This window comes from Rhinopithecus bieti, unplaced genomic scaffold, assembly GCF_001698545.2.
Source record: "Rhinopithecus bieti isolate Rb0 unplaced genomic scaffold, ASM169854v2 scaffold_9670, whole genome shotgun sequence".
Classification (NCBI taxonomy): domain Eukaryota; kingdom Metazoa; phylum Chordata; class Mammalia; order Primates; family Cercopithecidae; genus Rhinopithecus; species Rhinopithecus bieti.
Genome location: NW_016806180.1, coordinates 1,315,934 through 1,327,785, shown reverse-complemented (window position 1 = coordinate 1,327,785; position 11,852 = coordinate 1,315,934). Strand labels below are relative to the sequence as shown.

General features: G+C 43.9%; 1 protein-coding gene across 1 annotated transcript in view; it reads right to left on the bottom strand.

Annotated features, from left to right (window-relative positions):
* The window catches only part of LOC108531504 (KIF1-binding protein-like), a 30,976-nt gene extending 20,088 nt beyond the window's left edge, over window positions 1-10,888 (bottom strand). The window contains 1 exon segment of the mRNA XM_017875004.1: window positions 10,228-10,888. Coding sequence (XP_017730493.1) covers window positions 10,228-10,653 — 426 coding nt within the window. The 5' untranslated portion in view covers window positions 10,654-10,888.
* Between the last annotated feature and the right edge of the window lie 964 nt (window positions 10,889-11,852).

Genomic DNA, 11,852 nt, shown 5'->3' with positions numbered 1-11,852 from the left:
AGCTTTGTTAAAAAAAAAAAAAAAAAAAAAAAAAAAAAAGACCAGCCTGACCAACATGGTGAAACCCCATCTCTACCAAAAGTACAAAAATTAGCTAGGTGTGGTGGTGCATGTCTGTAATCCCAGTTACTCAGGAGGCTGAGGCAGGAGAATCGCTTGAACCCAGGAGGTTGAGGTTGCAGTGAGACGAGATTGCGCCACTGCACTCCACTGCACTCCTCCTGACAGGCAACAGAGAGATGCCTGTCTCCATAAATAAATAAATAAATAAATAAATAAATAAATAAATAAATAAATTTTGGCTGGGCACAGCTTATGCCTACAATCCCAACACTTTGGGAGGCTGAAACTTGAGCCCAGGAGTTCGAGACCAGCCTGGGCAACACAGTGAGACTTTGTCTCTATTTGAAGAAAATGAAATAAAAGTGACTTGATCATTCCACTGGAACATAGCACTTTGGTCTTCTGGCTTCACAAAATATATCCATTGTATAATTTTTTTTTACGTGACTTGATCAGTCCTCAGTATCCAGGACTATAGGTCATACTGATAATGTTGTGAGATTGGATAGTTCTCTCCTGTGTTACTTACGAGGTCCTTTCCAGGACCTCATTAAACTACATAAGTAATAGAGGCTTGACATAATAGATGACCTTATTAAATCTCATAAGTAACAGAGACTTGAAGGGTGATAAGGTTTGGCTCTGTGTCCCCATTCAAATCTCATGTTGAATTGTGATCTTCAGTGTTGGAGGAGAAGCCTGGTGGGAGGTGACTGGATCATGGGGTGGATTTCCCCTTGCTGTTCTCATGAGATCTGGTTGTTTGAAAGTGTGTATCACTTCCCTTTGCTCTCTCCCCTTCCTGCTCCAGCCATGTAGGATGTTTGAGCTTCCCCTTCACATTTTGCCATGATTGCAAGTTTCCTGAGGCCTCCCCAGCTATACCTCCTGTACAGCCTGTGGAACTGTGAGCCAATTAAACCTCTGTTCTTTATAAAGTATCTAGTCTCAGGTAGTTCTTTATAGCAATATGAGAATGGACTAATACAAAGGGCTCTGCCTTCCTAATAACTTACTGAATGTAATTTCCTGATCTTAGACGTACAAGTCACCTTTTCCTTTTTTTTTTTTTTTGAGGCGGAGTCTCGCTCTGTCGCTCAGGCTGGAGTGCAGTGGCACCATCTCGTCTCACTGCAAGCTCCGCCTCCAAGGTTCATGCCATTCTCCTGCCTCAGCCTCTTGAGTAGCTGGGACTACAGGCACCCGCCACCACACCCAGCTAATTTTTTTGTATTTTTTTTTTTAGTTGAGACGGGGTCTCACTGTATTAGCCAGGATGGTCTCGATCTCCTGACCTCGTGATCCTCCCCCCTCGGCCTCCCAAAGTGCTGGGATTAAAGGCATGAGCCACTGCGCCCAGGCTTTCCTTACTCTTTAGTTCAACTTATTTCTCCTTTGATGATAGACAGTGCTTGGGAAACTCCTTTGACCATGACACCACTATGCCCCACTGTAGCACACTGCACCTAACCTAGGTAGTCTAGAGACTCACCTAGTACCAGAAACTGGTTAGTCACACTCTATTTTTGGGACAGGGTTGTGTTTGGCCTGCTAGATCCAGGGTAGACTATGCCACAGAAAGCAACAATTCTTGGTATGTGACAAATCTGAAAACAAATAAAGACCCTAGAGTATATCCAAAAATGACTAAAATTCTTCTTCTGGATCATAACCTATTAAGGTCCTGAAGGTAAGGACCATGTAAGGAATCTAGAATGCCTTTATTTATTTATTTATTTATTTACTTTTTCGAGATGGAGTCTCACTGTCACCCAGGCTGGAGTACAGTGGCGCGATCTCAGTTCACTGCAACCTCCACCTCCCAGCTTCAAGCAATTCTCCTCTCTTAGCTTCTCGAGTAGCTGGGATTACAGGCGCCTGCCACCATGCCTGGCTAATTTTTGTATTTTTAGTAGAGATGGGGTTTCATCATGTTGGCCAGGCTGGTCTCTAACTGCTAACCTCAGGCAATCCACCCGCCTTGGCCTCCCAAAGTGCTGGGATCACAGGTGTGAGCCACCGCGCCCGGCCTATTTATTTTTTTGAGACAGTGTTTCACTCTTGTCTCCTAGGCTGGAGTGCAGTGGCACGATCTCGGCTCACTGCAACCTTCCCCTCCAGGGTTCAAGCTATTCTCCTGCCTCAGCCTCCAGAGTAGCTGGGATTACAAGCGCCCAACATCACGCCCAGCTAATTTTTGTATTTTTAGTAGAGATGGCGTTTTATCATTTTGGCCAGGCTTGTCTCGAACTCCTGACCTCAGGTGATCCACCTGCCTCAGCCTCCCAGAGTGCTGGGATTCCAGGCGTGAGTCACCACACCCGGCCTGCCTTTATTTTTAAAATTAAGTTAGGTTTGGTGTTTTGGATTTTTTTTTTTTTAAGTTTGACTCCACAGAGATAATCACTGTTGACATTTTATTTGAATTATTATTACTTTTTTTTTTTTTGAGATAGAGTCTTGCTCTGTTGCCCACTCTAGAGTGCAGTAACACAATCTCCGCCCACTGCAACCTCCGCCTCCCGGGTTCAAGCAATTCTCCTGCCTCAGCCTCAAGAGTAGCTGTGATAACGCACCCACCACCACACCTGGCTAATTTTTGTATTTTCAGTAGAGATGGGGTTTCATCATGTTGGCCAGGCTGATCTCAAACTCCTGACCTTAAATGATCCACCGGCCTCGGCCTCCCAAAGTGCTGGGATTACAGCCATGAGCCACTGTGCCCAGTCTTTATGTGAATTATTCTTTAAATACAATATAAATTCTAAGGGTAGAAAAGCTACAATGGAAGGTCTGGCATCTTTCACATATCATACCCTTGCCATCATATCAAACTAGGTAAGGAGAAAAGTAAAATACAAAATAAAAACAGCTAAAAAAAGTATTACTGGTAAATTCTGTCAAACATGTAATGAAGTTTAACACCAACACTACACAAACACTTCCAGAAAAGAGAAAAGGACAGAACACTTCCCATATCATATTAAACCAAAGATATAACAAGAAAACTACAGACTTAAATCCTTCATGAACATAGATGCAAAGATTTTAAACAAAATTTTAGTGAATTCAGTTCAACAATATATAAAAAGGATAATACGTTATGACCAAATGGAGTTTACCCCAGGAATGCAAGGTTTAACATTTACAAAAATCAATGTAATCCACCCTATTAACAGACTGAAAATGAAAAGACATGATCAGCTCAGTAGATACAGAACGAAATAATGATGTGGAATGGAAAAAAGGTATACCAAAACAAGAGTATACACAATACAATTTCAGTTACATAAAATTCTACATAGGCTGGGTACAGTGGTGCATACCTGTAATCCCAGCACTTTGGGAGGCCAATGCAGGCAGATCACTTGACGCCTGGGCAACATGGCAAAACCCTGCCTCTACAAAAAATACAAAAATTAGCTGGGCGTGGTGGCATGACTGTGTAGTCCCAGCTACTTGGGAGGATGGCTTGAGCCCAGGAAACAGAGGTTGCAGTGAGCCGAGATCCTGCCGCTACACTCCAGCCTGGGTGACAGAGCCAGACTCTGTCTCCAAAAATAAAATAAAATAAATTTCTACATAGTCCCAGCTACTCAGGAGGCTGAGGTGAAAGGTTCACATGGTCCCAGGAGTTTGAGGCCAGCCTAGGCAACACAGTAAGACTCTGTCTCTAAAATAAAATAAAAATCTACAAAATGCAGGGTTGGGGCAAGCAGAAGGGAGGAAAAGAATATAGGAGAGAAGGAGGGACTACAAAGGAGCACAAGAAAACTTTTGGTGGCAACAGGCATGTTCGTATCTTGATTGCAGTGATTGTTTCACAGGTATAAATACATATGTCAGGCCAGGTGCGGTGGCTCATGCCTGTAATCCCAGCACTTTGGGAGGCCGAGGTGGGTGGATCACGAGGTCAGGAGATCTAGACCATCCTGGCTAACATGGTGAAACCCCATCTCTACTAAAAATACAAAAAAAAAAAAAAATTAGAGGTGGCGGGCGCCTGTAGTCCCAGCTACTCAGGAGGCTGAGGCAGGAGAATGGCATGAACCCAGGAGGCGGAGCTTGCAGTGAGCGGAGATGCGCCACTGTACTCCAGCCTGAGCGACAGAGTGAGACTCCGTTTCAAAAAAAAAAAAAACACACACACATGTATCAAAACTCATCAGACTGTACCGTTACAAATATGTGCAATTAAAAGCCAGGCACGGTGGCTCATGCCTGTAATCCCAGAACTTTGGGAGGCAGAGGCAGGCAGATCACGAGGTCAGAAGATCTAGATCATCCTGACTAACAAGATGAAACCCTGTCTCTACTAAAAACACAAAAAATTAGCCGGGTGTGGTGGCACGCACCTGTAGTCCCAGCTACTCGGGAGGCTGAGGCAGGAGAATGGCGTAAACCTGGGAGGCAGTGAGCAAAGATCTTGCCACTGCACTCCAGCCTGGGTGACAGAGGGAGACTCCGACTCAAAAAAAAAAAAAAAAAAGTGCAGTTTATTATATGCCAATTGCAACTCAACGAAGCTGTGAACAATAACAACAAAAAGCACGCCTTATACATATATAACCTGGAGTGGGGAGAGCAATCTACTAATTTCCCAAGAAATTTTACTAAAATCAAGCTGGTAGTGCCAGTATATATCGGTAATAACAAGGATCAGAAGGAATACCAGATAAAAATTATTCCTAAGGCACCTGGAACCCAGAGAAGGCAGAATTCTCTTTTGATAATCTAATGTAAGATCAATCTCTTTTGATAAATAATGTAAAGCCAAGTTCTGTAGTTCCCCAAGGAGAAGACACCAGATTAAGACAAAGCAGTTAGAATATCATGAATTCCCATGAACTGATACTTGCAAAAGTCTTTCATACACACACACATATATATGTATTTGTATATATTCACACATAAACTTTTTATTATATGTGTATATATAATGTAAATATGTGTGTGTATGTGTATACATAGTCTTATACAAAAATAGGATCATTCTACAAATTCTTTTTTTTTTTTTTTCTGAGACAGGGTCTCACTCTGTCACACAGGCTGGAGTGCAGTGACACCATCATAGTTTACTGCAGCCTTGATCTCCCAGGCTTAAGTAGTCCTCCCACCTCAGCCTCCTGAGTAGCTGGGACTACACGCCACCACACCCTGCTAATTTGTCTTTGAAAAGCTGCTATTTATTTGACCAGAAAAACATGTTGGACTTAAGAAATGGCAATAACTGGTACATACATTAATTCAAAATATTTTCACAAAGCACTAAATAGAATAGTTCCCAATCTTTTCACTGAGAAACCTTTGAAAGAATGCCTAAAACTTAATCAGTTTATTTAGGTTTTTAATTAAGAAATCTAAAGCAGCCAATCAGACTTTCTAATTACCAAGAGATGACCAGGTTAACAACCTTGAGGTTGCAGGAGCTTTTAAAAGCTTTGTTTAGGCTGGGCTCAGTGGCTCATGCCCGTAATCCTGGCACTTTGGGAAGCCGAGATGTGAGGATCACTTGAGGCCAGGAATTTGAAACCAGCCTGGTCAATATAGTGAGACCCCATCTCTGTAAAGATAAAATTAAATTAAATAAATAAAAAAAAATTTGTTTAACCTATCCATTTGTTGACCTCAGGCTACTAATCACAGGTCCATGTGCCAGATACTTTGCACACATAAAATTGAGTAATAAGTATTATGTATAAAAGATAAAGACTATATATGGTCCCTGTATATTTAAAAGGAATAATACCTAACTCTCATGGGTGAACAATTAGTGAGGGGCAAAGAGACAGACAGAAATTACTAACCCACAAGGGAGAACCAAGCAAGGTCAGCAGAAAAGGGAAAAGTCCTGTGCTCTGAGAATGCAGCAGAAAGAGCACTGGGATACTGCAGGGACCAGGCAGCAATCCAGGTCATACCAGGAACATGAGTGGATGTCAGTAAGTGTGGGAAGCAGTCTTCAAGGCTGAAGAAAACTAAACAAGCCAAGACACAGAGCCACAGGAGGACTGCCTGTTCAGAAGACAGTGAAGCATTTGTTCTGGGTAACACGATGTGAACTAAGAAGAGATATAAAACTCAGGAAAACCTCACCCAACAAGAGCCCAGAAACAACGCTGGTCTGTATTTCTTAACAGCAATTCAACAGAGAATCTGAGGTGGCCTGCAAAACTAACAAGAGAGCAAATTATCTTCAAAGGGCAGGGGCACCACATACTCTTTGTGGAGGGTCAGTAGCCAAGGATCACCCTGCAGCCCCTCCCCAACCCCACTGTGATACCCCAGGCCCTTGGAATCAAATCCACTAGCAAATTCTTCCTTAATGGAAAATCTCTCCCCTCCCCAAATGTAAAACAAAAAAGATAAAACCAAAGAAAACAAAACAAAAAGACACCATCAGAGCAAGCTTTAGCCCTCATAACTCACCTATACCCCTACTGAGAACAGGATCTATCCCATTACTTAAACTGATTTGTAACACTGCTCCTACTACATCCTCCTCTTCAAAAAAAAGTAAATAAACACCACACAAAATATAAGCTTACCCCAAATAAAAGTCAGCATCAACCTTAGGATCCTACTGTAATATTACTACACTAACCCAGGATATTTTAATCCTCTTCCAACCTATTTACAAAAAAAATTCCTCTTCTGAGCCCTCTGGAAGCATTACAAATACTGTTGCAATAGATTGTTCTTCTTGAGGTAGTCTGAAGTCTTGAAACAGAAAAAACTTACCTATTTTTCTACACCACCACTGAGGGGTATTATAAAAGGCCTACAACCAAAATCCCCATCCCTTTGATTCTCAAGCTATTATAATTTTTTCCCTCATATCAAACAAATGAGAAACACACATAAAAAGATGAAAAGTCATGCAAAAAATTTAAAAAGGCCAGGCATGGTGGCTCATACCGGTAATCCCAACACTTTGGGAGTCTGGGGTCGATAGATTGCCTGAGCTCAGGAGTTCGAGACCGGCTCGAGCAACATGATGAAACACCGTCTCTCTAAAAATACAAAAATTAGCCGGGCATGGTGGCATGCACCTGTGATCCCAGCTATTTGGGAGGCTGAGATGGAAGGATCGCTTAAGCCAGGAAGGTGGAAGTTGCAGTGAGCTGTGAAGGTGCCACTGCTATGTAGCCTGGGCAACAGAGAAAGATTCTGTCTCAAAACAAAATAAAAAACAAGCAAAAAAAAAAAAAAACCCACATAAAAAAGAAACTGTATCATCATACAAACAGTCTAAACTTTGCCTGAGACAAAAAAAGTTTATTTGGTTTACCCAAGGCACAGGCATGTTATAAAGAAAGTACTCAAGAAATTAACAGCTTACAAAAATACTGAAAAAATTTTAGGGGGGAGCATAAAACTAAAATCAACTCATTCTCTGTCAAAGAGTTCTTCCAAAATGCCAAGTCTACGAGAAGGGATGTATGGCAAACCATCTGCATGGGGCTGTCTCCCATATCAGACCACTCTCAGGCCCACAGCCTTTACCCTTTTGCTCAGGTGCACTTCAGAAGTGCAGGGATATTGAATGCCTGCTGAAGGTAGACCAAGGAGCCTTGACAGATGTCGGTTAGCTTTTTGTGCTGCAGGTGATGACCTCCAGCACTTGCTGCCAACGCCTTAGCTTTGTCAAGTGCTTCTGGACCAGTGCATGTCTCCAATGTTACTCATTTCTTAGTTTGGAGACATCCTCATTGATAACTTGCTCTGGTTTCTGGACAGATAATTGCAATCTTTTTTGTAGGAAAAAAAACATTCTGTCTTGCAATGTTCAGAAACTTATATATACACCGATCAACACCAGTTTCAATTTCTTCCTGATTGGTGCCATTGACATAGTCCTGACTTACCGGAGAGGCTAAGCAAGTCTGCAAAGATGACTCCATATCGTCCACCAAAGTATTGTTAGAAGGTCTCAGAGCCCCTGGAGCTGCTGGTAAGTAAGGGAAGCCTGGTCCCAGAGCCCTGGTGGTGGTCGGGGCTCTGATGGCTGCCCAAAGAACATACTGCCTAGCGAAGCAGCCATGCCTGGAATAACTTTTTTTTCTTATTTTTAGTAGCGACTAAAAATAGGTGTCACTATGTGCCCAGGCTTGTCTTGAACTCCTAAACTCGAGTGATCATCTCATCCCAGCCTCCCAAGGTGCTAGGATTACAAGTGTGAGCCACCATACCCGGCCTTTTCTACATAATTCTAAACATGGCTTACAGTCTTCTCCCTCCCTCTTCATATTGTCAATTTTTTAAAATATAAATTATTATTTTTAATAATTATGTACTGTTCTTCTGTTTGGATGTAATGGAATTTAATCATATTCCTACCGACATTTATATTGTTTTCCTTTTCTTCGTTTTTTGAGACAGGGTCTCACTCTGTTGCACAGGCTGGAGTGCAGTGGCATGATCTTGGCTCACTGCAGCCTTGACCTCCTGGGCTCTAGCAATCCTCCTGCCTCAGCCCTGCAGTTTTTTTTCTTTAATAATCAACACTGGCCGGGTGTGGTGATTCGTGCCTGTAATCCCAGCACTTTGGGAAGCCAAGGAGGGTGGATCATGAGGTCAGGAGATCAAGACCATCCTGCCTAACACAGTGAAACCCCATCTCTACAAAAAATACAAACAATTAGCCGGGCATGGTGGCACACACCTGTAGTCCCAGCTACTCAGGAGGCTGAGGCAGGAGAATCGCTTGAACCCGAGAGGCGGAGGCTGCAGTGAGCTGAGATTGCACCACTGCACTCCAGCCTGGGAGACAGCGAGACTCTGTCTCCAAAAAAAAAAAAAATCAACACTGCTTTGATGAACATCCATATTCACCTGTCCCAATATTATTTTAACTTTTTGAAGTATTTTTTTTTCACCCTTTCTTTTCACAGGTGTTGACCAATATTACTTTAGAATATTGATGTGGATTTTGTTGTTGTTGCTGAGAAAAGGTCTTGCTCTGTCACCCAGGCTAGAGTTGCAGTGGCATGATCACAGCTCCTCCAGGGGCTCAAGTGATCCTCCCAGCTCAGCCTAGCCTCCCCAGTAGCTAGGGCTACAGGTGTGTACCACCATGCCTGGCTAGTTTTGTGCGGTTTTCTTTTGCTTTTTTTTTTTTTTAGAGACAGAGTCTCACTTTGTTGCCCAGGCTGGTCTTGAACTCCTGACCTCATGCCATCCTCCCACTTCGGCCTCCCAAAATGCTAGGATTACAGATGGGAGCCACTGTGCCCTGCCCAGATTTATTTAATAAACCAAGTACCATATAAATGGTATATACAAAAAGTATTATAAGAATTCAAAGGTAGGAAGGAGAGATCAGTTTGGCTCAAAATGGTCCCAAGAAAGTTATTAATACTAAAGGAAGTGATTCTTGAGTTAGGTTTTCAAGAATGGGAACGAATTCCCTAAAATGCAAACAAATGAATTTGGTAAGAAAGGAAGCTGAAGATTTTGGACACTTTATTTTGAATTAAGAATGTATTCCGAGCCAGGCACAGCGGCTCAGGCCTGTAATCCCAGCACTTTGGGAAGCCGAGTCAGAAGGATCACTTGAGTCCAGGAGTTCAAGACCAGCCTGGGCAATATAGTGAGACTCCCATCTCTACAGAAAATTTAAAAAATTACCAAGAATGGTGGCGTGTGCCTGTAGTCCCAGCTACTATGAAGGCTGAGGCAGGAGGACTGCTTGAGCCCAAGAGGTGGAAGCTGCAATGAGCTATGATGGTGCCACTTAACTCCAACCTGGGAGACACAGTAAGAACCCCATCTCCAAGAAAAAGACAAAACCAAAACCAAAAAAGAATGTACTCAGGTCATTGTCATTTCCTTGAGACGTTAAGATTTAAATTACTTTGGATTTTCTCAACAGAATGAACAGGAGTTGGACTGGTGGAGAGGAAAGCGCATGACGATGTAGGAGTGGGCGACGAGGGTGGACAGGGAGTTTGGGGACGACTGTAGGAGATCTAGTTACAAGGCAATATGTCCTTAAGACTGGCCTTTTTGAAGACCACAGACGCTCTCTGGGACTCAGTCCAGAGCTTCAAAAACGCGGGGACGAATTGCGCCTTAGAACTTCTGCCCTTGGCCTTGGCAGGGGCTCCTCCCCATCCCTCGCCATTCGTCGGCAGACGCCGGCCTGGCCGGGCTCGCTCTCACCTGCGCCTGGATATAGAGGGAGATGCAGTCGTGCGAGAGCCGGTACCGGCGCAGCAGCCGCAGGCATTTCACCAGGTGCTCCTCCCCCGCCGACAGCTCCTCCGTGTCGATGTGGTTCACCCCGAGGTGGAACTCGATGACCGCCAGCCTCACCGCCCGCTGGGCCACGGGCCCCTCGGGCTCCACCACCTCAGCCGGCAGCCCCAGGGCGTGGTCACCAGCACCCGGGCCGTCCTCAGCCTCAGGCCGCTCATCCTCGTCCTCAGGCGCGGGGCCGAGCAGCGCCTTGACCTCTTCCAGCAGCGCCCGGGCGCTGTATTTGGACTTGTACGGTTCCTTCTCCGGATTTTTTTGCAGTTCCACCCGCGACAGGGTCAGCGCCGCCTGGAATTTCTCGCAGACCTCTGCCCACGGAACGTTCGCCATAGCTGCCTCTACCGCCTGGCTTTCCTCAATGTTTGCAGTCGGGACTCCCGCCTTCCTTCTGCTTTGCGACACTTTACTTACGGCTCTCGACACGTTGCGGCCGCTATGGAACGAGAACCAATAAAACCCGTCCGGAGAACCGCAATACGCTTGGCAGTGACCAATGGGAAGACGTAGCAATCACCACAGCAACCATTCTCATGGAAATGAAGTTGTCAATGAGGGTGTTCCCGCCTCCTTCCCCGCCCCCTGCAGCGGAGAGTTTATCTCTAGATTGACCCTGTGAGGATGGATTTATATAAATGTTTAATATCAGCTTACTTTAACGAAGCATGCCGAAATATTTTATTACAAACATAGCTAGCTAACTCTACTCGCGTTGATATGAACTGAAAGGCAAAAACCTTTAGACATTAAGTGTATATACCCCAGCCTGTCACTGGATAAAACTTTCTTTTTTAAAAAAGGACAGGCGTGGCAGCTCACATCTGTAATCCTAACATTTTGGGATGCCAGTAACATTTTGGGATGCCCACTGGAGTGGGCAACATAGCAAGACCCATCTCTACAATTTTTTAAAAAAATTAGCCGGGTGTGGTGACGCGCGACTGTAGTCCCAGCTACGACGGAGTGTGAGGTGGAAGGATCGCTTGAGTCCAAGAGGTGGAAGTTACAGTGAGCAAGACTGCCTCAGAAAAAAAGAAAACACGAGCATTAGAACAAATACCTAATGCATGCGGGGCATAAAACCTAGATGACAGGTTGATAGGTGCAGCAAACCACCATGGCACATGTATACCTATGTAACAAACCTGCACGTTCTGCACATATATCCCAGAATTTAAAGTAAAATAAAAGGAAAAAAAAGATTGAAATGTAGCCGAGAGCTGATTATTATCAACATATAATATCTTGATCGAGAGCCATAAATACACAAAACACTCAGTGATAGACAAATACTTTAACTTCAACCCTGAAATACAGGTTGTAGGAATCTGTACAACTGCCCAACGTAACAAGAGCTAAGTCCCACAGCTGTGAAAGCCACCTCATGCCTTTTACCTTCCTAAGTTATCAAGTCAAATGGGGAGGGGTGATATAAGATTTTAACTATTACGCACCAGCTGTGTAAAGTGCTCTGAGACATACAAAGGAGCATTGATTTTGGAAGTTCATATACATGATTTGAACCTCAGATT